The sequence below is a fragment of the Platalea leucorodia genome (assembly GCF_965183815.1).
Source record: "Platalea leucorodia genome assembly, chromosome: 17".
In the NCBI taxonomy this organism is placed as follows: domain Eukaryota; kingdom Metazoa; phylum Chordata; class Aves; order Pelecaniformes; family Threskiornithidae; genus Platalea; species Platalea leucorodia.
Genome location: NC_138839.1, coordinates 7310264 through 7337050, shown reverse-complemented (window position 1 = coordinate 7337050; position 26787 = coordinate 7310264). Strand labels below are relative to the sequence as shown.

Sequence of the window (26787 nt, the reverse complement as noted above, 5' to 3'; positions counted from 1 at the left end):
AGGTGTTACTGGGGGGTGACTTCTTCAACTGGTCCCTCTGGGAAGAGTGGAAGAGCACGGGGATGGCAGGAAATCTTCCCCAAGAGCCGGCCGAGTCACCCTCCTGTTGCCGTGCCCCCTTCTGCGGTTTGGAGGAGTTGCCCAGGGAAGAAGGAGACGAAGGTTCAGCGTATTACACATATTATATTTAATTAATCCTTGCTGTTTCAGCTCTCCTCCTGACCCCTCGCTGCTGTCAGCCGCGTTCTCGTGGTGCCACCTTGCGAGTAGTCAGTCTTCTCCCCCATCTTTCTTCGGTTCGGTTCCTTTCAGAGCGCAGATTCGGTGCCGAAGAGAGGCAGAGCGGCTGAAGAAAATAAGAAAACCGGAGAAGAAAATGGGAGCAGCGTCAGGCACCCACCCGTGGGAGGTCACGGCTGCGCTGGGGCGCAGGGACAGGCTGTGGCCGTGCCCCTGAGGAAGAGCTCCCAGAGAGAGGAGTACAATTAACAGCAGAAGCTAATGAGGCGAGGAGTCTGGCAGTCTGGGGCGAAGCGTTTTGGTGCAATATTGAGGGGTTTTGGTGCCGCTCTCTGCCGCCGCCTCCTCCTCCTGGAGGAGTCCGCCTGGGGGGGGCGGCGGCGGGTAGAGCGGCGGCGCTGTGGCCGCTCCTGCGCCTCTCTCGATGGTCGCGCCCCTTGGTCACGTGATGTGGCCCCGCGGCGCAGGCGCAGTGGCCGCCCGGCGGGGATGTCCCGCAAGCAGGCGGCCAAGGCCCGGCCTGCCCCCGCCTCCAGGAAGGCCCGGCGGCCCCGGCAGCCCCCCGCCGGACCGGCTCCGGGCCCCGGCTCGGGCGGCGGGGGCCTCGCCGGGCAGCTCCGGGCCCTCGGCCTCAAGCTGCGGGAGGTGCCGGGCGATGGGTGAGCGCCGCGCCGGGTCGCCCTGGCACTCCCGGGGCCGGCGCTTCCGTGGGCCTCCTGGGCTGGGGCTTTCTCCTCTCCCCGAGGGCCGAGGGCTTTCCCCTCGGGGTTGAGTGGGCCCAGTGCTCCGCAGGGGTGAGGGCTTCCCCGCTGTACCCCGCAGGGATCAGGGGGCTGTGCTCTGTGGTTGTGTGGGGCTGTGTCCCCTGGGGCTGATGGCTCCCGTGGCCTGGCACCTGCTGGGCTGAGGGCTCTGCGAGTCCTAGGCCTGATCCCCAGGGGGCTGAGGGCTCTACTGGCCTGCTGAGTAGAGCATAGGAAGGTCCGTAAGTATTGGGTGAAAGGGGCATTAGACGTGTCTGCTGAGAAGTTGCTTAGTAGATCATTGGGTTGTCCTTTGTTGCATTACGTCATTTGTCTCCGTGTCAGTTTAAGAAAGTTTGACCCAGCACTCTTACCGCCCTTGACTTATTCTGTTGGAGCTGATGACGTGTTCACTCAAAACCTTATGTTCCTACCAGCATTTCCTCTCATTTCAGCAGCTGTTCAAAGCACAGGGAATAGGTGCTATTTCACATCCATATTCTTGTTGAACTCACTGGGCAGAAAGAGCGCAGCTCTTTTCCTTTCCCGTTAACACCATATTCTTTCTGCTGCTATGCCAGGGTCCCTGATTTAGCGGTGTATCTGTTAGCTATGTTTCAGACACACTAACTTGCGGCTTCTCTCTCGGCAGCAATTGTTTGTTTCGGGCCCTCGGTGACCAGCTTGAGGGGCACTCGCGGAACCACCTCAGACATCGCCAGGAAACGGTGGATTACATGATAAAGCAGCGGGAGGATTTTGAGCCTTTCGTGGAGGATGATGTGCCCTTTGAGAAACATGGTATGGTCTCCACAGGACACTAATGGAAGGGGTTATTGTGTAATGTGATTACATCTCATTTGAGCGCCTTCTTACTAAACAGTTCCTCGTCCCAGAACTATGTTAGGGCTCCTCTCTAGTTTTTCGAAACAGTGAGTTTACCTTTCTCTCTGTTATGTTTCTATAGAAAGATAAGCTATTAAACTTGTATTATATTTGTCTTGGAAATTTGTTTAAATTTAAGAGAAACTTGGAGAGGCAAAGAGAGGCAAAAAAAGGCAAGGAGTAAAAATTTGGTGTTTTCAAAAGGAACTTGCAAAAATTGTCTAACTCTCCTTGAATACCGGTGGGTGTTGAGTGGGTTTCTTTTTCTCCTTGACACTTGACATTTCATAGTGGTAACCCAGGGAAGATCCAAAGCAGAGACCAATACAGCCTTTGTTCTAACAGCTTTGAGGATGTGCCAAGTACCATGCGGGTGATGCAGGAAAATGGTTTGGTCATTCAGTACATGGCACTGTTCCTTCTGAGCTAACACGCAGCCGACGGCCTTGCATAATCTAAGGGTGTACTGCGTTTTTTAGAGGTTTCTTTGGTCGTTTAAGATGCATTAACTTCTGTCGCTGCCAAATTCTTGCCTCAGCAGTCACTGTTTCACAGCTGGGATTTCCTTTCCAGAATTTCTGGGCTCATGTTGAAATTCTGTTACTCGCTATCCTTCCAGTGCTTTTGGAAGTGTCAGAAACTAGGTTTCCAACTCTTCTGAATGTTTTTTCCTTTAGTTACCAATTTGGCAAAGCCTGGTACCTTTGCTGGCAACGATGCTATTGTGGCCTTTGCAAGGAACAATCAAATGAATGTGGTTATTCATCAGCTTAATGCTCCGCTGTGGCAGGTGAGAAACAAAACTTGTATATTTTGGCCTAATTTTTAGCTGATGAATACAAATAGTGTTGAAACTTCCTGATTTATTAAAAGAGAGCAGTCGGTAGCCGTAGTTAGCTGGACATGGGGTAGAGCTGTGCTTGCTTTTTCAGCCTTGAAGGAAAATACTCCAGATTTCAGCTAGGAGGAGAGAGAGTGAAAGAAAAGAATGAATGTATGACAGATAAGTATGTGGAGACAGAGCAGCATGTTTTAGCTTGGTTTTAAGCTACTAGCTTCATTGATATGTTTCTCTCTCCTGAAGATCAGACTAGATATGAGGTGACTTTTCTGATAGGAATTTGAGCCAGGCTTAAGGAAACCTGTATGATAAGGTTCAGGAATATGGAAGTGAAGGTATAGCAGGGCAGTCCCTGCAGCGTGTTGGAATGAAGCTTTGTCAATTCTGCATGGGGTTTGGAATGAGAAGGTTTCTGACAGTTGGAGAAATGAGGTTCTGGGCTGGGCAGAAGAGGGAAGAAGTTTTAAAACCTTGAGGCAGTGTTTAATCAGCTTCTGGAAAGGACTGTGTGTATGGTTTCCTCTGACATCAGGACACTGGACCAAGTAATCCATCAGATCCCTCCTGCTCTCTTCTTTGTTGTTTTTCTTTGGCAAGTCCACACTGGAATGGGTCCACACTCGATCTCTGCCTGTTCATTGAGCGAGTGAGAACCTGTCTTCAAGTCAGGATTGTTTCTGGCCCCAATTTGCAGACAGAACCAATGAAGTATATAGATTAAACAGGGCACTAAAGATAAAAGACCAGATGAAAGCTGTCAGTGGTGTCTTAAATACATTTGCAACAGTGTCAGGGGGATTCCTGAACCCAAACAAGTTTAAACTCTTATTTATATGGCAGCCGTGGGCAGTAAGACAGCTAACCTTCATATTTAAAAAATAAAAAAAAAGTGTAGCTGACAATTAGACAAATGGGTGGGGTACTCAGCTGCTTGACCTGCGAGAGTGTGCACAGGTAATGGCCCTGCAGGAGAGTTCATGGGGGTGCTGTTCGTGCTTCGTTACTGTTTTGAACCAGATACTCACCTCAGTGTACTTGACTCTTATCGATATTTTGTATATCCTCTCAAAAACCTTAAACTGTTTTTCCCCGTTCATTGACCTTGCCAGGGTAATAAATAGAGAGTTTGTGATGAGGTTCTGTTTTGCCTGAGTGTAGTCTTGTTAGTGAAAGATTGTCTTAGGCTCTTCAGAATGGCGTAAGTCAAGAGAACTGTTAATAGTTGTAACATAAGGAGTCTTTGACCCACCCAGAGGATACATCAGGGCATCAAATACTGTAGGGGATTACAACATGGTGACAATGTTAGCAAGGTGCTAGACTTGACTAAGCCAGGACATCGTTTTTCTTAGTTTTCTATACATCTACATACTTCCCCCACCCCACCCCCACACACCCCCCCTGCTTTGGAGCCCCAGCAAAATTTTAGATTAGATTCCAAAGAGAGCATTTCCAGAGAGGCAGATCAGCAAGATGCTTAAAGCAGATGGTGTGAATATCTCCTTTGGTCCCAACTCTAAAGCAGATGGTGAGTTATCCTTTAATTTTAAGAGACCCATTTGTATCGACTGCAGCCAAGCTGGAAAAATGTGAGCAGAAGTGTTCAGGACCTCCAGCTGTTTCTCAAGCTCTGACCTAATCAAAACTTCTTCGGAGGTGGGCATCTCTGCATGGACTTCTTAGGGCTTTAAACGCCCTTTGCCTTTTTTGGTAATGACTGTAAATGTAGAGCTTCAAGTTAGCTCAGATGTATAGATTATTTTATTGGCTTTTTAGATAACTGCTTACCTTTTTTCAGTGTTTTTGCCTTTTTTTGCCTGCAGCTATCTTTTACTTAAAATTCCAGTGTACTGTGGAGAGAGCACGCAAAAAGAGGCTTCACCACTGAGAGCTAAATTGGCTAATTTTCAGAGTAATCTTTCAAGAGCTTTGGGATTTGTTAGATACCTATTTAGGCTCTGGCAGAGGAGAAGTGTTGAAAATAAATCTTACTCGGATCCAACATGCTGAATAACTTAATAGGATTAAAGGCAGGAGTTAAGTATAACCAAGTGTTGAGTTGGAACTTAAAGGTGAACAAGTGTAAAGCGGATGAATGGAGAGTATCTGTTGTGAAATCTGAAGTCATTAGTGCAGCACAAACCGCAGACGTGGTTGAAAGGTGACTTGGTGTATATTCTGTATGTTGGGATAAGCTGATTCAAAGATGTAAAAGGATTGGGAAATTCTGGAGCCCTAAAGCAAGCGTTTCTTGCCGTTTGCTTACTGACATCTTCTCCAGGAAAGCTGTCAGATCTTTGAATTGAGGCTTGACAGGTAAGCAAAGGAGATCTGCAAATGCAGTGTAATTTTGTGCATTCCTTGCAAGAGCTGGAATGCTGTGTAGCTTTTAGCTAATAGTTGGAGACGCTGGTGGTTGGGGTAGGAATTATTCTTGCATCAGTACAGATAATACTCAGAGCAGGAGTTTTCTATGGAAGCCGCTGTACTTGGTGCTGACAAAGTGAAGGAACGCTTGGTTGTTAACAGTGCTCCTGAATGGAGTTAATACATTGTCATGGTTTGGCTTTATTTCTCTTAGCCTTTCTTTTAAAAACAAAACATATCCACTTTGAATTCGAACTGTTAAAACAGCATCTTGTCCCAACTGCAGAACAAAACTTATTCTGGGTGACTGTTTCCAGTGTGGCCATAGCTTGAGCAGACTTTTTTCCTCATGTTTGATGGGAAAAAGGCCTTGTACACTCAATGGGAGCTGTCACTGACACTGGGTCTGGGAAGAGGATCAGAAAACTAATAGCTCCTATGGAAAGTTTAGAAAATAGTTTTGAGCTTTCCACTGAAATATTTTCATACCCTGTTTTGTTTGTTATGATGTAACTGACCCAACGTTGTGTATCTGGTTTTCAAACATTATCCTTGAGCCAGAAGCTCTGTTGTTGCTGTAGGCACATCTGGATTATTAGGTCAACTCTTCCTGTTTAAACATGCTGCAGTAACTATGTCCTTTGCTTCTGATCACAGTGTTTACCACTGCTTTAAAAAAAAAAAAATCAAACTTTGAAAAATACAATGCTGAAGCTGATTCCAAATCCTCATTTGCGGTTTATTTGTTTCATTTAGATTCGGGGCACAGATAAAAACAATGTGAGGGAACTTCATATTGCCTATCGGTATGGAGAGCACTACGACAGCGTGAGGAGAATCAATGATGATTCCGAAGCTCCAGCGTACCTTCAGATGGAGGTTGGTTATGACAGAATGACCTGAGTCAGCTGTGGGTGATAAATAAAACAGATGAATGTTAGCGGTTGATTTCCTTTCGCATTTGCATTGAGATTGAGAGAAGAGTTTGGCCCCTGTGTCAGGCTGGGGATAGAGAAGCCCCTAAGGTCATTGTAGCTAGTGCTGCCTGCTCTCTGGAGACAGGCTGCAACGTGTTTAAATTACTGGGCTGAAAATCAGTCCCGAATCTGATGCTGTGATTTGGGCTGTAGGTGTCTTGAAGCAATCGCATCTAAATTACATACTCGTGCACCTCGAATGCAAAAACAAGGGGAAGAGAGGAAAGAGATGGAAATGCAACAGCTGGATGCAGTAGTCCTCTTCGTATCTCACTTTCTCGTGTTAAGGAGTGAGCTGTGCTGTCCTTGAGGTTCTCTGCACACAACTGTGTAATGGGTGGTGTTGTAAAAAAATTAATACTTCATTTCAAAAGCCAGCGGTTGTTCATTGGTCTGCACGAGCTTGTCGTACGTGAGAGCTTGCTCAGAAGTGTATGAGTCGTGGGAAATGGTGTCAGTGCTGATGGAAGCTACACAATTTGCAAGATGCTTTGACACAGGATATTTCTGAGAAAAGTGTGCCATAATAATTAAATTTGTTACGATGTCAGATTTTTCTTTTTTTACTGCATATGATGAAATGGCTGCATGTGCTTGTGTGATCTGCTGGGCTTTACTTTTCTTGCAGATGCTTTGCAATAATGATTCCAATAAGAAGGAGGAAGTGAAGCCTCAGAAGGGTGACTCTGAAGATGAAATCGAAGTTGAAATGGAAGATGCTATACAAAAAGTGTGTAACGCAACTGGATGTTCAGTAAGTGTTGAGTAGCCTTTTTATGCTTAATGTTCAAACCTTCTTGATACATGAAAGTATCCTTGGGAGAAATTCTAAAAAGCATTCATCTTCGACAATTCCAGTACCACAGCCACAAATCAGGATGGTTTTCATCCTAGACTCAACCCATAAATGCAGATGAAATACATACTCTGTGTGAATACCTAATAATTTTGGAAGCTTTGTCTTGCAGTCTCTCAGAAAATTTACTTTGAAACAAATTCTGTAAAATTTTAAATCCTTTGAGGGTGTCTGTAGTTGGAACATCCCAAATGACTAGATACCCTGTGAATCTTGGCCGTTGTCACTGGATAGCCTGTGTGGTTCCTGCAGGTGGCTGCTTCCACTGTGCAAAGGCATAGAACAGAAAGGGTCAAGAGTGAAACAGTTAGGCTGAAACAGCATATTCCTTTTTCCTGATATCTTCAGGATTTTAAGATTTTTCTCCCTCACCTTTTTCAGAAATGGAATACAGGCTAATTGAAGGGTCATAAAGGCAGACAGCAACCGCCTCTCAGTGGTGCAGATGGTTGTGAAATGAATGTATGTCAGTGATTTGAACTCTCCTCAGTGTTATCTTTCTCCTCTTGTGGACAGGACATTGATTTAGTAAGCCAGATACTGCAAGTGGAAGACTACAATATAGAATCTGCAATATTTGCCGTCTTTCAAGTGAACGAAGTGGAAAGAATCGGTAAGTACACAGAGTTTGTCACCTGGTGCTTCAGAGGAACGCTGTCTGACGGTAGTGTTCATTGGAAACAGCAGTTCAACAGGGACAGGAGCGGCTGAAGCTTGCTGTTGGCTGTGCTGCCGCCTCAGCCTTTCTGTGCTCAGGAAGGTTATTAGTGAGGGCAGATTCAATCCGGCTTCCGAAAAAAACACTTTTCCAGAAAGTCTGGAAGAAGGAAATGGCTGACAGTGAGACAGCTTCTGGGTAGGGTCTGTCTAAGAAAAAACCTCTGTTGTTGGTAGGTACTGAGGAGCAGTGCGATCCCCAGAGCAAAGATCAGAAAGCGTGTAGCAGAACTCTGCGGGAAGAGAACGGAAGCGGTTCGAGAATCTCTAGAAATCGGAGCTTGCATCAAGGTGAAATAGAAAACGAGAAAGGACAGGCTAGATCCGATGAAGAGAATCGAGCTAGCAGAAACCCAAAGGTATGTGAAGGGTGGTTTGGCAGTGATTTGGATGCCCTTTAATGGATTAGGGGAATGCTTAGGATTGTTTAATCGGCAACTATCTTCTCCTTCGAATTGAAGAGAGCTTCCCCTTACCGGATTTTGTTGCTGCTACAGCTGTGACTTCTCTGATACAAACATTTAATAGCAACATGCGGCACTCTTTCCAAAACGACACAAAATAAAGCCCAGATAAGTAGTCTGGAATGAACGTTCTCTGGCAGCTGTTTTGATATCTGCTTGTCTCCTTTCCAGTGTATTATTTTTCCCCAACTGAGCAGAAAACGTGTGTTTTCAACTTTGTGTTTTCATCCTTCCCTTTCAGGTATGTAAAAAACAAAAGAAGGAACAGCAGCGGCTAGAGAAGAAGAAGCGGCAGGAAGAAAGGCACCGACAAAAGGTCTTGGCCAACAAGAGTAACTGTACAGATAGCAGCAGGACAGAGACGGACTCAAACAACCACGTCACCTTGGTGAAGGCCATGGCGGCTCTAAACATATGACCAAATGTGCTCTGAGTGCTCTGGTGAGAAAAGCAAATAAAACTGGTGAAGACAAATCTCCTCTTAAGCAAATTTCCAAGCACCCATTCTTATCTTAAAGTCCGTTTCTGCAGAGATCTCTAAGCACACATGAATTTCCTGTTTCTTCAGTTGTGGAGCGAACAATTATTCGGTAATTCTGCATCAACCTGTGTGAGAAGAGTTGTTTGAACTTAACAAAAGTAGAGACTTGTTTTTATAATTTTGGAGTTAGATGAAGGTGAGAACCTTTTCTTCACACAGCAGTGTTAGACTTGCTTTGAGATCTCTTGATGTGCTTAGATTATTTCTTTTTTATAGCAACTTTTTACTTGGTTATGCTTGGAGGAGCTGTATTTTACCTTGCTGTCAGGGAAGGCTTAACAGTGCTCAACTCGGGAACATGTGGGGGTTTTTTCTATTTAAAAAGTAAGGGAACAGAATCTCAGAATCCTTTCCAAACCAAAGTGTGTCAGCCAACACTGTATCAAACATGAGATTCCTCTTTTCTTTCCCATGGAAGAATGCAGTGATAAGTTTTAATCTAACTAGAGCTGCTTGTGTTGCACTAGGCTGTTTCAGAATTGAGTAATGCGTGAAGGGAGGACTGGGATTGCCGCGTCCATGCTTGCCTCTTGCTTAAGCTTGAGATCAGCTCATTTGCTAGCCTTTAGAGAAAGGAAAAAAAAAAAAGTAATACCATTGCACTCATGAGACCGCAGAGCCAATTCGTCTGATCTGGTAAAGTCTAATGAGGTAGTAAAATGCAACATGAGCAGGCATGAGATTTCTGTTGAGTGTTGTTACTTGGACATCTGGAATCTCATCTCCTTTGCCATACTCTGGAGCTTTTGGGCTACTCCAGAGCTTTAGTCCAAGCCAGAAACTTCATAGTTGTTAGTCTCCAAGTGAAATTAGTATAGCCAAAGGATCAAGAGTCCTGGGAACAAGCTTGCAAGTAGCAGTGTTCACTGGGAACCCTGCCTACTTCACTGTCCATAAATCAAGCTTTTTCCAGGGTAGGATTTTTTTCATCTTAAATTCCTCTTTGGTAAGGTCACCAAGTACCGTAGAATGTGCAGCTTGAATCCTGTGATGCTTTCCACTGTAGGACTGGGAATTTGAACTGAAGCGTAAGGGCTGTGGGACTTGGCCCTCGATTTATGGCTTGCAGTGTTTCAGCTTCACTCAGGTTTTTGGATTTGTATCAAGCGCTGAGCTTGAAGAAAGCACACATGCACTTAGACACACAATAGATAACAGGAGACACCTCATCAGCCAGGGCAGAGATGAAATAGATTTTTTTGAAAGTAAGGAACGTTGCTTTTGAAAAAAATCTATGTGTTCTTTGAAGCTTCCAAATCAGCACGGAAATATAAATGCCTTTTTTGACTGAACTGCCGAGATCTGAGCTCGTACTTCTTCATATGCTCTGCTGCTCTTTATCAAGAGCATTTGAAGAATAAAAGGAAAGGAGCTCTGCTTTAAGTACTGGTGGTGGAGGAGAACAGGCTTTAATGCTAGTGAAGAAGTTCCTTTGGTTCCTGGCGTGAGCTTGGTGGAAATAAAAAGTAATACAAAGCAGCTTTTACGCTTTATGGTGGGACATAGTGTCTGGCAGCGTGTGAAGTGCTGCTCTAAACGCCAGTGGTAGGCACGAGTCACCGCCGTGGAGGGAAATCTGAGTAGTATTTCATAGGTAGGAAGAGCATGGTTGAGCCTTGAATTCACAGTACTGTCCTTAAAGTCAAGAATGACTTTGGTAAAATCCATTTTATACCAACCTTGGATAGCCTGTTGTTAGAAATGTTACTTCCCGGAATTCTTTTTTTTCCCCAAAACAGTCGCTTTTACAGTAGCGTAAAGAATAGCAAGTCATAGCTTAACTGGGGGAAAATGCAAGTCGCTTCACTGGTGTGATGAGTTGTGCTGTGCTGAGGTAGTTCAGGGAAATGTGTCACCTTTGTCTTGCCCAGCTGTATTTTGATTTGAAAGGCGGGTGGGTTCTGCAAGTTTGAAAAGATAGTAAGAATTTGCAGTTGTACACTACGAATAAGATGTTTGATCTTAATAAATTGCTTTTTTGTCTTCTTGAGCCAGAGCTGATACGAGGATTATTGCTGCTTCAAGCCTGGGGAGCGGTGAAGGGAGCAGGCAGGAAGCTGAGCTTCTGTAGGCGTGAAGGGACCTGCAAACCCGAACCTCCTCCTGCCCAGGATCAACGGGCAGGCCTGCGGCAGCGACACGTCTTAAATAGCAGAGAGAGGCTGACCTTCAGCTCACCGCCTCTGATACCTATAACCAAATATGTGGCTGAAAATGCTTTCATTTCCAAGTGTAATATGATTAAAACAAACTCTTAATGTGCTGGGCTCGTAAGTCTTATTAGACCAGTCAATTTCTGTTTATTTTTGCCAGGACAGCTTTGTACTTGCAAAAATACTTTGTATCCAAAGATGTTAAAACTTTCATTTTGTCTGTTTTAGATTTTTCCTTTAGCTGTTGAAATTTCCACCTGCCCTTGCGACGTGTATTTTTTTTTCCTAGGGAATCGTTTATGCAGGATTCCTCAGGGAACTCACTTTTATGCCGAGAAGTTGCTTTGTAAACACGTCGTGGATTTTCCTTGCAGGAGGAAGGGAGGCGAGAAACAAGAGAAGAGAAACATCATGATTCATAGCTCATGTTTACTCTTTGGTGGAGCTAACTGCGCTTCGTAATACGCGGTCATAGGACAATAAGCACTGCACGTCCCCTCGGTATTTGAGGGTGGCTGTTTGTTACTAGCTGCTAGCTTGCGTCTTTGAGGGTCACGAGTGGGCGGAGGGCCAGGAGCGTGCTTTGACTGCTGCTGGAGAGGCAGGGTCACTCTCAGCCTCCTGAAGGTCAGCACGCAGCCGGACAACGTAGAAAGCTTCTTCCCTGCATCTTATCTACCACCATCATCCTCCCCAGGCTTATTTGTTCCAAATCCTGTCCCTGCAGCTCAGGAGTTCAGTTGAACTGGAGGTGGTAAGCGTTCAGCCAGGTTCTGTCCGATGTCCCTAAGCCCGTCTTGACCTTCTGATGTCTAGGAGGGCTTTTCTGCTTGTGCTGCTCGGTTTGTGCCGCACCCCGTTCCTCCTTGGAGGGCTGCCTTCTGGGTTATTTAACAACAGCTTCGCCTCATCTGCGGTGCCTGAACAGCAGCAGAAGTCACGCCAGCCGTGGTATCCCCGGCTGCGGCGCTCTGGGAAGGCGCCGTCCTTCTCTGTTGGAGCCTGTTGAAACTACATGAGAGTTTTCTTCTCCTTTCCCCCTCCAGACCTCTGTTACCAAACCAAACCTTCTCTGTTTTCGGATCCTGAGTGCAATAAAGATTGCAAAGATGTGCAAACGGAGTTGTGTGTGCGGGGGCTTAAAGGCAAAACTTCCAGATTAATTTAACGAGTCTGCACAACCTGGACCCTTCCCGGGGATGCCATCCGGCTGTGGGCCGTACGGTCACCTGCCGGCTTTCACGAGCTTCGGGCGCTGCAGAAAGGGAGGGAAATTGTGGATGAAGAACGACCCGTACTCCAGTGTCATGTAAAATGGAGATGGTTTATGCTGGTGTTGAGCTGTGTGCTCGTTCCTTGCTGCGGAGCCTGTTTGCAGGCACAAACCTTAGAGGGCAGCATCTCCTCTCTCATCCCAAAGCCCCTGAGTGGCACCAGAAAACAAGGAAAAACGAGTGTTTTGGAGTTACAAAGATAGCGTGTTTACTGTAGGAAGCGTGAGGAAGGGGTAGGGATGTTGTGTGTGATAAAATGTTTAATGGGGTCAAGCAGGAGCCCTCAATGCTGAAGTGAATCTCAAAATACCCTTAAAAAAACCTTTATTTTAGGACCCCCTGCTCTGAAGGTGTGCAAATCACGCCTCTGGAGAGGGCAACAAAACCCCTCCATCGAGGCCCAGGTGTGGGGGGCAGCCGCCCCCGCTCGTTAGGGCTGATTGCAGATGGCGCGCAGCTGCGGTGAGGGGCCAGGCGGCTCAGGGAGCTGCGGCCTGAGGAGAGCTGCCCCGCTGCTCCAGCCGGGACTTGCTGGAGACGGGGTGCAAGAAGGAGCCACCCCAAACCCCGGAGACCACCGCCACCACGCTCCCCCAGGGCTTTAGTGAGTACTAATTGCTTAAATCGTCGTTAGGAGCGGGACGGGGCTGTGTTGCGGCTCAGCTCCCTGAGGGGAGCCGGGTTTGGAGCCTGGTTTGGGGTCAAGGGCGCAGCAGCCGCTCGCTGTTTCTGTTGATAGTTTTTTATTTTTTTTTCTCTGAAGCTCTTAAGATTTACCCGTTGGCTGCTAAAATGTCACTTCTGGTAAATGTTTTTTAAGAAAAAGATGCAAAAATGTGCGTATGCATAAATATTTACTTCAGAAAATGAAGCTCTGTGCTGTATCCCACCCCTTCCACCATCGATTCCTGAAACAAGAACATGACGCTGGATGCACTTTACAAATTGCCTTTGAAAATTTATTTTTAGTTGCAGGGATTCCCTTGTTTTTATGGTTTATTTAATCATGGGGAGTGGGCTTTCCCTGTGCACCGGCTCCGGGGAAAGGTGCTGGGTGCCTTTCAGTGCCACAGGGCTGTGCCTGCCCCGCCTGGCCACAAGGAAGGCAAAAACCCCACAATTTAGACCATTTCTGTCAGGTTTTGAGCCTGGCGTGTCTAAGCAGGAGGGAGTTGGGCTCTTGCACAGAAAGTTGGGGTAATTCTTGTCAGAGTTGCGGTAGGTCCTGGCCGTCCTTTGGAAGCACGCTCTGCCGCCCGCCTGTCGCACTCGCGGCTCTTTCGCACCAAGTCCCCGATCCCGGAGGAAAATTTGGGGGGATGGAGTCAGGCGAAGGGTGTGAGAGCCAGGGGATGTCTTTTGGACCATCCCCATGGCGTACACAGCCCCCCGCATTGAGTTTGGGGTGTCTCGGGTGGTCGTCTTACCTCTGGTGCGTGGGGCTAGCTGTCTGCAAACCACGCGTGGCCCTGGAGGGACCGTTTAATTTACTTTATCTACCTATATATGTGTAGATATTTGCTTTGATCACAGGGAAGTGCCTTGTTTTGATCCACTCGCCATGAAACAACGGTGTTTGCTCTGGGGAAATCGGGGCATCCCCATCCAAGACAGGAGGGTCACCGCAAACTCTCAGTATTTGGCCTCTACAGAAGGGCAAGCCCCCTCCTTTGGGAGGTCTCCGAGCTCTAAACTTCACCATAGGCCTAGCAAATAAATGTTTGCCGTATTCCTGGCACTTTTCCCTCATTTCCACCCCCTTCCCAGCAAGTGGTTTCCAAGCCAGAATGGTCTAAAGGACGTCTCGGAAGAGAGGTCCCCCGCCAGCGTGGATGGCTGTGCAACAGCCTTGTTCCCCTCGGCATTGCCCGGGCTGTGGGAGCGAGGGGGTGACTCGCGCCTTTCCGGCATCGTCAGCCCAGCTCTCTAATTGCATTGCTCTGCTGCAGCAGCTTTGCAGAGCACCTAATGGCTGCTTTCAATTAGCCCAGGTGGTAGCCGGATCCCGATGCATTTCTGCCTAATGCTACGAAGGCAGAACTGCCGATGCACACTGTTCCCATCAGCCACTGCTAATAAGCAACTTTTAAAGAGGTGTTAAGGACGAGCAACAATTTTTGCATTGCTGTCTCGGCTCCCAGAAGCAGGGGCAAGCATTCCCCTCGCTGTACCCAGGGAGAGGGAGGTGAGGAGGGCTAGGGGCGCCCGCTCTGCCTTCACCAGGTCCCGACTTACCAGTCGGTCGCAGTTTGGATTCTCCCAAGCTGCAGTAGCAGCCCTGGCCTTCGTAGGACAGCAGCGATTCGTGTTCTTATGCTTAATCATTGAACCGAACTGAATCACGTTGCAGCTGGCGGGGGACAGCCCTGCGACTGGAGACGGGGTCAGGAGCACCGGGAAAAGCAACCACCCCTCCGTAGCAAAACCAAGCATTTTCACCCTCCCTATAGATAGAAACTGCGAGCACCAGGCTGTCCTCACCGCCTCGTCTGGTGGGGTGAGAGCTGGCGCAGGGCAGGGGAGCAGCAAGAAGAGCTTCGTGTCTGGCGGTGGCAGCTCCGGTGTCTGGGTGAGCCCGAGGTGCTGCCGGTCGCACCTTTTACGGCCACTGTGCGCCCGCTCGGCGGGGCCCCTCCTTTGGAGAACCCAAATTGGGCAAATATTGACAATCCTCGCCGTATCGGTCCCGCTACGTGTGTGAGCCTCTCTCGGCGTTGCCGGAGGCCCCAGCTGCAGGATGCCCTATGCTGGGGGAGCCCTTTGCAGGGGAGTTTGCGGTGGACTGGGATGACTGGGGTCGAGTCCGCGCATGGCTCTGGGTATCTCAGCATCCCAGTGGCTCCCTGAGCAAAATGGGAGAACTTGAGGGAGAACAGGAGCCACTTTTCCTAGATGACTATTAGTTTTTTGATGTCTTGGTTAGAAAATACCATTCTGTATCTTACTGTTTCCATCATGACTTACCTGGGCAGGGAGAAAACGCAGCCGGTGCAAAGCATCCTCCATTTCTGACTTACTGAAGCGGGTGATATGCAGCGCCGTGAGCCGAGGAAGGTGCGGTGGTCCTCCGGGACGGGCTGCGGCTGAAGGCAGGGCTGAGCAAGGGCCCCGCGTGCCCGTTTTCTTGTTAGCAGGAGCTTGTCGGTGCCCAGATGCTGCTTGCGTATGGGGATGCTCCATCACTTTCCCCGTATGCGCTGGGTGCTGCGCGTAGTCTTGTGCTCAAAACGGAGCAGGCAATGTTTGCAGACCATTGCACGAGGTGCCTGGTTCACCTTTATGTAGAAGCAAAATAAGGCAAGGAATAGGGTAAGGAAAAAAAAATCCAAGTGGTGTATAATGGAAGGGTAAAAAAGGAGGGTGGTTATGTCGTTTGCTTGGAGAGAATTAATTAAATAGGTGATGCCGAACAATCATTTTAGCAGTTTTCTTCTGGCAGAGGTTGCAGGTGCGCAGTGCTCTGCGCCGCTTTGCGGGGAACCCCGGCACGGGCAGGCACCAAGCCGGGGGAGGAAATCCCCCCCGTTGCTGACAGGGAAACTGAGGCAGGGAACAAGGATGTGACTTGCGTGGAAATTGGAGAGATGGTGAGAAAAGGGAACCTGGGTCAGGGCCTCAGCACAATCTCTTCCCCCTCTGGCACATGCCGTTTGCCTTGTCAGCTCTCCAGGCCAATTTAAGTAGACCGCAGAGATGCCGGTGAGTTAATTAGCCAAACCGGGGCTTGCCATAATTCAAGATTTTGAGCCCACAGCCAGTTTTTATCACTGGTCCATAAGGTATATTTTTGTGCATCAAACTGGCTGAGCTTCCAGGTGAAAGACTCTCTGCCCCAACTCCTCTACCCGCGGCGGGTTTGCAGTCACCCTTCCCCAAATGTGAAATAACATCCCCTGGGGCTGAACGCCTCCTGGGAGGATGCGGATTTTTTCTCTTTCGCAATATGCAAAACACAACTTTTGCAGCCCAATTTATTACAATGGACCGAGGGGGTGCAGTATCTGAGCCAACACATCAGCACTTAGAGCTCCATATGAATGAATTGGTACAGCCAGATGTCCAAGCAGAAAAATACATAGATAATTAAAATTCACCCAGAATTTAAACAGGGAGAGTGTGTTTCAGCTCATCCTGGCCTGCAATCTGTCGGCGTGATCGCCCCTCTCCCATCTTGGCGAGGATTTGAGCCTTGATTTACGCCTTGCAAACAGTAGCTGTTGGGCGAAGGGCTGCCCACTCCTTCCTTGTCTCCCCCAGGACTAAACGCTGCTGGACGAGGAGGGTGGTAGAGCTGGTGCCTGGGTTACAGCCGGAGGGAAGCATTTCTGATTTAAGAGATGTCTCCTGGTGCCATTGACTGCAGCTTTGGGGCAAGCCAGGGTGGGAATTACAGCTGCCGATGCCCAGGGCATCGGCCTCTGGGGAAATGTGTTTCGTTGCTGTCTCTGTGGTTATATTTCATTGCTGAGCCCCGCGGTGGTTTGCAGCGCTGAGACCTCCCAGGGGGTCAACCCTGCTGAATTGTTCTGCAGGGCAGAAAACCTGCGCCGTGGGGATGCTACGGCGGCGGTGGGGAAGCAGCCACAGCCTGAACCGCCTTTTCCTAGGGGATGTGCTCGGGGTTGTTGCAGAATTGGGCCAAAACATTCTTTTCTGGTGAGAAATCTGTTTTGCTCTGCGCTGGATGTGAGGCAAGAGCAGCTCCCGACCACCCCATCGCAGCAAAAGTTGCCAGCGCCCGGCCCTCCCGCAGCATCGCGCCTGCCCGCAGCCCTTTGCACCAGCTTTGATTGCTCTGTCTCGGGGCAATTGCAAATTTTCAGAGCCTGAAGGCTGAGGGCTAAGCAGGGGAGCAGTTCAGGGGTGCAGATGCATCAGTTCTCAGGTGGGATGGGCTGACTTGTCCCTCCCTTGCAAGAGGGGATGATGGTGGGCAATGCAGGCGGCTGGGGCAGTAGCATTATAAATCACCTCCCTGACCCGCCGCTTGCTCCGCACTCTGATTACTTGTGCATTGACCTTTGAGCTGCCTCTGGCCTAACCTTAAAAATTTACACGTGCAAAGGGGCTTTTTTATGCCAGCAGTGTGTATCTCCCCGTGCTGTGCCTCAGCGGGTGAAACCAGGCACGACCTGGGCAGAGGTGAGCTCCTAAGTCATTTGGAAATGTTGCTGCAGGACACAAGAGGTCCCTATTTTCAGTGCTAACTCACTGACTTGCAGGCTTTGGAGGTGGTGTTCGAAACGGGCTCTCAACTCTGCTGCTTGCCTGTGGTTTTTAATTTTTTTCTGGATATTTCAATGGGAAACCTAGCTAAGAGGTTAGCTACTCCTCACCGGCTGCAAGGGGCAGTTCGCTGGGCTCGGCTGAGTCACGTCACACCGAGGACCGATGTTTGTGCGCTCTGGTTTTATTTTGGAGCAACAGAAGAGAATCTGCAGCGAAGCAAAAAGCAGAGGGAGCTGACAGGCTGCACGGGGAGCTCGAGCCAAGGGGAAGTGAGCGTCGGCGGAGAGGCTTGCGCTGGTTTCCATCTCGCCCTTTGCAGGGACAAGGCGCAGGTGTCCACCCCTCCCTTGTTTTTCTCTGCTGAAACATTGCATCTGCGCCGCTCTCCCTCCTCGGATCCAGTGTATAATGACGCAACTTCACGAGAGGGTTGTTGTCCTCGTGTCAAAGCCACAAAGCCCCGAGGAGGAGACCCGCTGGGGTTGGGAAACGCTCCTGCGTCCCTTTTCTGACCAGCTTGGAGGTGGTTTTGCAAGAAGCCCTTCTGCTTCAGCACCGCCCAGCTGGTCCCCGGCACTTGCTGCGACGCCGGGGCAGCCTCTGGCTGCGCATCCGGCAGAGCAAGGCTGCCCGCTCGCATCTGCAGGCACCTCTCTGGCACCAGGTCCCGGAGCCTGCGGGGACCGGAGAGAAAGCACGTCTGAGACCTTCTCTTTGGGAAGATCCCTGGGGTGCTGCCCTGAAAAAGGGCACCGCAAAGGAGGGAGGTGGTCTGGAAAGAGGCATCCCGAACCGCGACTGCAGGGACTCACGGCAGGTGGGGATTCTTGCCCGGGGCCTCGAGAGGGGCTGGATCGGTCCCACGCGGCACCGGCGTGCAGCCAGCCGGGCGTAGCAGCAGGCGCGGAGCAGGCAGCACCTGCGGTGAGAAGGAGAGCCTGGCCTCATCCGAAAAGTGGCACCGGCTGCTTCTAACCTACCTGAAACAGGCTCCGCAAGCTGGGTGGGAAGAGCCGCCAGCGTTTGCATCCTCCTCCTGCTCTAAATCACCCAGGAGCTGCTCTTTCCAGCCCGTTCCCACGCCAAGCCTCTTCCCTGCTTCCCCGTGTAACCCCTGCCCAGCTCCCAGAGCCCTTGTGCACCCTGGCTTCGGGGCCGTCCCCATCCTCTGGTGCCATCCCGTTGACTTTGGCCGGTGGTCACTGGCACGACCCTACTGACTAGCGGGCTGGAATTAGGGGTGAACGCTGCCTCGCTTTCCCCCCTGCCCTCAAACCTGTTCCCTTTCTGCTGCTGCCCATCGCCTGGTCTGCATTTTGCAAAGCTTCAGAGGATGCTGCTGGGGTTGCTTACAAGCCCTGGGGTTACCCCGGGGCCAGCGTTAGCCATCCTGGGACCAGCGTTAGCCATCCCGGGCAGTGCTGCCTGTACCGGTCCATTGAAGCCTTCGACGTGCCGCTGCTGCCCCATCCTGAGTAGCAACCGTGAGCCGTCAGATTTCCTACGGTGCTTCCCTCGAGTCCCGGCGTGAACATGCGCGGGAGCTTCCCACGAGCCGTGAACACACCTGGAGTGACAGGAAAATGTGATTTTTGCAAGTTATATGCAGAAACGAGGCCTGGGGAGCCAGAGGGGAGAGGAGGGCTTTGTCCAGGGACTGCACGGGGGTTTAGGGATGCTGCCCGCATCGGCGCGGGGCTGCAGCCTGGCTCCCGTCCGTGGGTCGGGGAACGGCTGCGCTTACTGCAGGCAAGCAGCACCGCCAGCGTCAGCAGGACCTTCATCTTCCTCTCACCGGGGCCTGGGAGGAGAAACGGAGGGCAGACTCAGCCAGGCAGCGTGGCCAGTCAACAGGCACTGCCTTGCAAACCTTGTCCCTCTGAAATTCAGGTCAAATCCCCCCCAAAATTTGGAGGGGGGAAGGCAGCCGTGCTCCCTTGCATCTGCGTTTCTGCCTCTTGGCCGAAAGCAAAGGCTTCCTGAAGCGGTCCCACCTCCCGAGCATCTCCCGCCTCCCAGCCCACCACTTTTGGCACCCAGGACATCACTTTGCAGCAGCAGTGCACCTATCCCCCAGGGCTGCAACTTCCCAGCTGAGTTTTTATCTGAAAAGCAATGACGCTTTATCTACAGGCATGGAAAAAAGCATAAAGCAGCGTGCCTCCCAGCATCCCCCCGTATTTTTGCTTCCGCAGCAGCAATGCAACCACCCCATCGCAGCAGCGGGCCGAGGGTGGGAGTCGCTCACCGGGGGATCGCTCCAGCTCCGATTCCTCGCTGCCAGCCCGTCCTCCTGGGAAGAGCGCTGCCCTCCGTGTCCAGCCCGCGGGCTCTGAGCAGGAAGCGCTGAAATAACTCCTCTGTCCCAAAAATGCTTTATGCTACGCCCTTTCCCTCCCTGGCCAAACCCCCCCTCTCCCTGCGGGCTGCAGCCCGGAGTGACGCAGGGGCCGAGATCGAGTTTTTGCAAAGTTTGGGGAGGGTGACGTTGAGTATTTACGGGGATTTGTCTCTCTGCCCAGCAGCAGCAGCTCACAGACGACCGGGGTGGTTTAAGCACATTGTTTATTTTCACATCGATTAAATTTACAGCAGCACTAACGTGGTCCGTGCAGGCAGGGACGTAGGTTGATCCAGATGCGGAACCAACACGCGTCCTCCGGCCCCGCATCCCGGCTCCCATCACCGGCACCGGTGCTTGGGGTAGAAGTAGTAGCGTTTGCTGTAGCTCCTGATGCTTTGTTTCAGGCAAAGCGCCAGGCTGCGGTCGCACTCGCAGGAGAGCTGGGAGCACCAGGAGCCCTTGCCTGCAGGCAGAGAGGAGCCCAGGGTCAGCCCCGGCTTGGGGGGCAGGGGGTGGCACCCCCTTTGCCAGGGTCCTACTTACCGCAGGAGGGGCTGCCGCTGTGCCAGCTGTAGCGGTAGCCCCGCATCTTGGCGTTGCAGCGGTAGCTCTGGAGGCTGTCGTAGCAGGTATCATGCACCTGGCAGCATCTGGATGGGAGATGGAGGGTTGGGGTTGGGTTTTTTTCTCCCCTGACACCCCAAATTTGAAACCATGCAAGGATGTATTTGCACAGGGAGATTTTTAAGTGGGCGCTTACCTGTCCGTGGCGTCCTTGGGCTGTCCTTTGCCCCCCCAGCCACAGTAGCAGCCGTAGGAAGAGTAATGCAGCAAGGCGTTTTTTCCCGTCACCTTCGTGATCATCTTGTGCAGGTCCCAGAGGCTCCCGTGGGCTGGGGACAAGCCTGTGGGGGAAAATCGGTGGGGCTCTCACCAACACCCGGCTGCCCAGCAGCATCCCCGTGCCCCTCCAGCCCCCAGATTGGTACCAGGCTGGTGATGTCTTAAAAATTAGTAGATGCAATGGAGAGGAAACATTCCTGGCTCGGTGTAGGAGAGTTGTTGCGTGTTTTGGAGAGGTGGTCATGAGGAAAGATTAAGAAATCACCAGTCTGTCCTAATTTCCATGGATGCAACTGCACGGAGAGCCGTGGGACTGGTGCAAGTGAGGACACTTACCCCAAGCAAACAGCACAGAGAAGGTGAGGAGAGAGTTCATCTTTTTGACAGCCCTGGGAGAGGAAAAGAAATGCGTCCGATTTCCCCATTATATCAACCACTTTCTTTTTCAGTTCCCCTCTCGTCTGGGGCCAGAGATGCTCCCCACCTCCAGGGACTAGGGGAGATGAGGGGGGTGAGGATGTGCCCATCGCTTCGGCACCAAGCGCTGCTGTGTCGGGGATGGGAAGCAATGGGAATCGGATGGCGGAGAGGTGGGAAAAAGCAAAATGAAGGGAAAAGAAAAAAAGTTGGAGGAACGATCAGCCCTCGAGGGCTGCACCCTGCTGCTCTGCCTCTGGGCTGGCATCTCAGGTAGCCTCTCCTTTGCTCCTGCTTTCCCGGCATGGACCTCGCTCCCCGCTTGCACTGTGCTTTTGGTTAAAGTAGGAAAGGCAGGAAAAGCATTTCTCCATCCCTGCTTACCTTGGGAAAGCCGCCGCTTGCTTGCAGGGCCCTGCAGCCGGCACGGCTTGCTTTATATAGGGTTTGGTCCCCGCTGTCGGATGCTCGTTTCGCCCAAATCTTGCTGACTGGGCTTTTCTGCAAAGGAGAAGGCGCCGTCCTTCCCCTTTACAGGAATGCAAGAAATCCCCCCCAACGCCCCGGCTCCGTACCCCGCGCACGGGGGCCGGCACCGGGCGGGATGATCCAGCAAAGCGGCGTCATTTCCAGCCCGAGGAGGAAGCCAAGGCGACCTCTGCCCCGGCCGGAGATGCCCAAGGGTCTTTTTCCCTGCATCACGGTGCCATATCAGGGGCTGGGGGGGGGGGGGGGCAATAAGAGCCCTGACTCAGTTTTTGCATCCCGGCAGCCGCGAACAAAGTGGGTTTGGGGTTTTCAAGAGGTTGTACGGTTTGGGAACTGTCCCTCTGCTACGCCGCAAAGGTGATTCAGAGCAAGTTATCGGTTCTTTGGGAAAAGTATATGGACAACAATAAAAGCAACTCTAAATGTGCGGTTCCCAGAAACACGGGGTTGTGCAGATATGGGATGATTGAAGGCTGACCCGCCGCGAGAGGAGAATGAAGCAAAATGGACGTTGCAAAATGCGCGAATGCAACTTTCCTTTATTTCTCTCTGTACGATTTTTCCCCCTCCTCACTGCAGCCCCTATGCAGAACTCATCCCTTCTGGAGAAATCACTTAGTCACCAGCTTAACTGCCCTCCTAAATTAGGATCTGCCTCGGAACGGACGAGGCTTTGAAATCTTCCCTCCTCTGCGGATAACTGTTCTTTAGCCTTAATTTTGGCCACCATTTTTATATAAATGTCATAGTGGGGGTCTCAAATCATCCCTCACATTTTCCCACTCGCATGATTCCTGTAAAAACACCTTTTGGCCATATCTCGCCTGCCCCTTAACGCACCATTTTGTTTTAGCTCTGGGAGTGAGTTCAGCTAGCGGGAAGGGGTGTTGGGAGAAGCCAAAAAAACCCGACTGCCATCAGGGCTGGCTGCTGCGGAATTATTTTGTTAGCAAACCCCGGGGAGTTTTACTTGGTGGCATTTATTTGTCCCTGTTTCCTGATGCAAAGTGCTGCTCCATAGCTGGGGATCCGGCAGCAGCGATATCGCTCTGCAGCGGGATAGACCTGGCGATAGACCGGTAAATTACAGCCGCTGTCGGACCTTCGGCTTTTTCAGGCTGCTGTTGGGACCGTGGAAATATTGGGGTGTCAGGCAGATGGCGTGGCTAAGGTGTGAGGTGCAGAAGTGCTCCCCAAACTCGGCAGCTCAGGTGCCACCGTTGCAGTGCCTCAGTCTCAGTGGCTCTTGCAGAAAAACACCACGGAGAATCATTTTGAATAGCTTTTATTTAATTATCTTTGCTGGGAAATGAAAGCAAGAGAGAAAAGAGAGGAGGAAGGGACCAAAAAATGGAAGCTGATGTGTCTTTCTGGGAAGCGGGGGATCTTCATCCGCAATGTGCGCGTGCGCTTCCTCACCCTGAGCATCACCTTGTGGGGAGCCTTGCTGGCGCCGGATCCATTCAGCCCCCACATCAGGCTTTTCTTGACGTAGCAAAGGGGAAAGCCAGTCAATATCTGCAAACTTGGGGGCAGATTTCTCCTCCTCAGCACTGGAGCTTACTTCCTCGGCATTTCAGCTTGAAATAGAAGCGGTACGATTCATTGTAGGAATGCAAAGAGCTCGCGAAGCACGAAGCCACTGCCTTGTCGCATAGGCAGGTTTCTCTCTTGCACCAGCTCTGCTCGTTACCTGCGGGGGATAAAACATGGTGCTCTGCAGTGGCTTTTCCAGCTGGCATCGGCGATGGGGTCCCCTTGGAGCACCCCCGACGCCTGGAGCAGCCCAGGGGAAGCGCACGAGGAAGCGCGCCCCGGCGCTCGTCCTCTCCAGCCTGCCCGCGTCCTTGCAATGCCCGTTTATTTATTGTACGCTGCGTCCTCCTGTACGCACCCGACCGGGCGTCAGGCTGGTTTCATCCCCGGGGGGGATGCCCTCCTGCATACCCTGCTCTGGGGCTGGGGTGTCGCGGGGAGCGGTGCCGGTTCCCCACCTCCGTGGGACCCCCCGCTCGATGGTACTCACTGCAGACGATGTCTCCGTCGGCGACGTCAAAGTGGTAGGGGGTTATCAGGGGGCTGCAGTTGCCCTCTCGCAGCTTCCTGTAGCAGCAGTCGTGGGCACGGCAGCACCTGCGGGGGACACGGTGTCAAACCGCTGCCCCCGAACCCTCCCTCCTTGGAAGGGAAAGGAAGGTCCAGCCTCAAATTTAAGGTGACCGGGAGGAGGGGATAACAAGGCAGCAGCAAGACGTGGGTGGGGAACGGCGCAAAACCCCCTCTCGCAGCGCACCAGTGCCAGCAGGCTGCCAGCGAGGAGCTTTTTTAGGGACCTCTGCACCGGGACAGCGAGTGGCGATGCTTTTCCAGGTACTCACTGGTCGGTGGAGTCCACTGGGGTCCCTCTGCCCCCGATGCCGCAGAAACACCCGTACCAGCTGTAGGAGAGCAGGGCGCTTTTCCCCGTGGCCGATTTGATCATCTGCTCCAGCTCCAAAACGCTGCCGCGAGCCGGCAGCAGCCCTGCGGAGGGGGAGAGGGACGGGCTCACGCCGGTGTGGAACAAGGAGGCAGGCAGCATTCCCCGCGCCTCGCACCGAGCAGAGGAATTAAATAAGTCTGGCGTTGCTGGAAATACATGCTTTCAGGCATGTGAACCATGAGAAACCCCCAAAAAAGGCCTCAGGATCATATCTGGTTTCTGCAGCTACCTGATTTGGTCTGGCAGAAGATATTATTGCTCTTTACAGGCTGTGCCACGCTTGCATCCTGCAATCGGCAATGCCACATTGCCAGGATCAGCTGTGGGCTTGGCACAGGCAGGAAAGCAGGTGGCTCCAGGGCCTCTTAAAATAAATGTGGATCTCAGCATCCCGAAGCCTCACCGTCACGAAGACCTCCAGGACTACAGCAGTGCTACTTGAAGCATTAGAGAGAAACTGCAAAATTTAAACAAAAACCTGAACTGTGCACAGAGACTCTGGATTTGTACGTCTTTTTTGCCACATAAACGAGATCCCAGCCTGGCCCGGTGAAACCGGGGCACTTACCGCAAGCCAAGAGCACGGCAAAGAGGAGATTCTTCATCCTCGGGCTGGCCCTGGAGGAGGAAACAGCAACGGCGGGCGATGAGCAGCACCCCAGGGGCAGGACAGATGCTGCCCCCATGCCAAGGGCACGGAGCCGGTCGGGTGCACCCTGGCAGCACCGCAGGGTGACATTAGTGTCACCGTGGATATACAGCGTTGTGATGGTATCACCGTGCCCGAGTGCGCACAGCTGGTGCCCAATGGGGCCTTTTGACTCCGGTTTTGGGATGCGGCGCTCGGCGGGGATATGTACAGGGACGCAGTGGTTGTCCTGCCCGGGGCTGATGGAGAAGCTCACCGTCTGCAGCCGCCCACCGCCGCTCCCCAAGCTGGCTGATGAAATAAGAGGGCAATAAAATCCCCCCTCTCCTTACCCCACCTGGACTTCGCAGCTCCGAGACTGCCGGCTTGGCAGGTTCGCTTTATATAGATGGTGAGGTCCACCCCCTCCTCTGTCTGCGGTGACGGTGCTATTCGTCGCAGAGCAGGTCTCACCAAGTGGCCCCCCGGTAAGGGAAAAGGTTCCCATCCTTCCCCTTTACAAGAAACAGGAGTTTCCCTGCAGCGGTGTGCCGCCAGCATGGCCGGCGGCGATGCTTCCTCCATCGTCTCGCTTCTGCTCGTTGGCTGGGCACGAAGCTGTCTTCATCTCGGCCTGATGCGGCTTCTGGATGAGGCCAGTCAATGTCTCAGCCATGGTTTTAAAAGTTGTGAGATTCGATGGCTGGAGAGACAGGACAAAAGCGATTTATGCCCAGGAGGTGCAGAGCTGGCACCGCAGAGGTCATTGCGTCCTTGTTCCAGCTGCAGAGGCGGCACTTTGGCCTCGGTGTCGTCTCGAGTGGGTGCTTGCTTTTGCCAGCTCACGCCCTGCAACCTCAGAGATGGTTTCTCTTGGGTTTTTCCCTTGCAATTGCCCCCTCAAATCCATGTCTGCATCCAAATCCGGCCACACCGAATGGCAAGGGGAGGCACAGGGAGGACGGTGAACACCGCGGTCTTGTGTCATGGGTCTGTAGTTTTCCTGTCCTGCCCTCAGGGCATGGGAGACTCTGGGAGTGCGTGGGCAAGGGGTCTGCGAAATTAAATGATCAGAAGAAAGCTGGAAACGCCATGGAAACCTGACTTGGAATGCTTTTTGAATACAGTTTATTTCATCACCATAACTGAGATGTGATACAAAGGCACAAGGGAGGCAGAAAACCAGAGGAGATAAGAAACAAAAGCTGCTATCTTCCCTGCGAAACCGTGGGCCCGAGAGCAAACACACACACACACACATGCAGGGTATCAGGCCTGTATGCAGGGCTCCACCCTCAGTAATTAACCACACTGCTGGGGAAGGGAATTGGGGGGTGGATTGTAAGAAAATGGCTCAGGGGTCTGTATTCAAGAAGAAAACGCCTTCTTGAATCTCTTGAGAGCCACCAAAGCTGCTCGCTGGAAAGGACGTCACCTCCCGGCTGTCCTCCAAGGCTGGCAAAGATGTGTGTCCCAGGGCTTTTCTTCCCTCTAACCTTTTATTTCCTGCTGCCAAATGGAATAAATGGCATAAAAAACGATCCAAGCCCAATAAGGAAAGGATGGGGAGCAACAGCTCGCTTGCCTCCCCGCTCAGGCGTGGCGAGTGGCTTACCCACTCGCCATCTGCGCAAGAAACCATCTCGAAATGCCATGATGCGAACCGATGGGCATCACGCCGACACCCAAACCCCCTGCTTTCCCCAGCTGACTTTTAAAACCACAGCATCCCTGATGATTAAGCATCCCCTTCCCGCCCCATCCACAAAAAACTTCCACTCTTTTCCCCATTGTGGTGTTCATTATCTGCACTGCTCGTGCTCGTTGGCATTGCAGGTCCTTGCCCTTTGGGGCGCGTTTGCTGCTGATGGGGAAAGATGGCCCTGATGTCCGGGGTTTTTGCTGTAGAGTTTGGCTAAACCTGCGTGAAAGGCACTGTCCGGGGGCCTAAATGGAGACCAGAGGGCTGGGATCACAGAGACTGGGGATCCACAGGTGGCTTTAAACAAATCTCCTCATTTTAAGCCCTCCCTCGCCGCAGAGGGTCTCAGGAGAGCGACCACGTGAAGCTAAAACTTCTCTTCCATCGAGCCACAAACCTGAGGGCTTAAAAACTGCCCGTGGCAGTTATTATTCCACTGGAAATATGAAACTTTTCAGCCTTCCTATGGAGCAAAAAAAAAGGGGGATCAACCCACACGTTTGTTCAGGGCCTTATTGAACGGTAAATACGCCCGGTGCTTTGATCTGCAAAGTGCGGGTCTTCGGTGCGGTATTGCCGAACATCCTGTGGATGG

General features: G+C 51.4%; 3 protein-coding genes across 5 annotated transcripts; 1 reads left to right on the top strand and 2 right to left on the bottom strand.

Moving 5' to 3' along the window:
• Nucleotides 1–729: 729 nt before the first annotated feature.
• Nucleotides 730–11866, top strand: OTUD3 (OTU deubiquitinase 3; the record flags this gene model as incomplete). Of its 3 annotated transcripts, none has more annotated exons than XR_014230086.1 (9): nt 730–899; nt 1636–1784; nt 2546–2658; nt 5833–5955; nt 6682–6807; nt 7426–7522; nt 7804–7985; nt 8332–8680; nt 10627–11866. XR_014230086.1 is itself a non-coding variant. In XM_082329168.1 (9 exons), 8 exons carry the CDS (start codon nt 730–732, stop codon nt 8506–8508), a joined length of 1137 nt encoding a protein of 378 aa, XP_082185294.1. In that variant the 3' UTR covers nt 8509–8531; nt 10627–11866. The 3 variants fall into 3 exon arrangements, 1 of the variants encoding a protein (XP_082185294.1); XR_014230087.1 differs by having other exon boundaries at nt 8332–8767; XM_082329168.1 differs by having other exon boundaries at nt 8332–8531.
• Nucleotides 11867–17468: 5602 nt separating this feature from the next.
• On the bottom strand, nt 17469–19663 carry LOC309598284 (basic phospholipase A2 A-like). The gene is made up of 5 exons (XM_082328715.1): nt 19536–19663; nt 19032–19088; nt 18719–18854; nt 18100–18206; nt 17469–17961 (listed from the first exon to the last, which is right to left on the bottom strand). Exons 2-5 carry the CDS (start codon nt 19069–19071, stop codon nt 17837–17839), a joined length of 408 nt encoding a protein of 135 aa, XP_082184841.1. The 5' UTR covers nt 19072–19088; nt 19536–19663; the 3' UTR covers nt 17469–17836.
• A 3264-nt stretch (nt 19664–22927) lies between these two features.
• On the bottom strand, nt 22928–24467 carry LOC309598347 (phospholipase A2, membrane associated-like; the record flags this gene model as incomplete). The annotated part of the gene is made up of 4 exons (XM_082328828.1): nt 22928–23073; nt 23407–23513; nt 23759–23903; nt 24431–24467. 4 exons carry the CDS (start codon nt 24465–24467, stop codon nt 22928–22930), a joined length of 435 nt encoding a protein of 144 aa, XP_082184954.1.
• Nucleotides 24468–26787: the final 2320 nt, after the last annotated feature.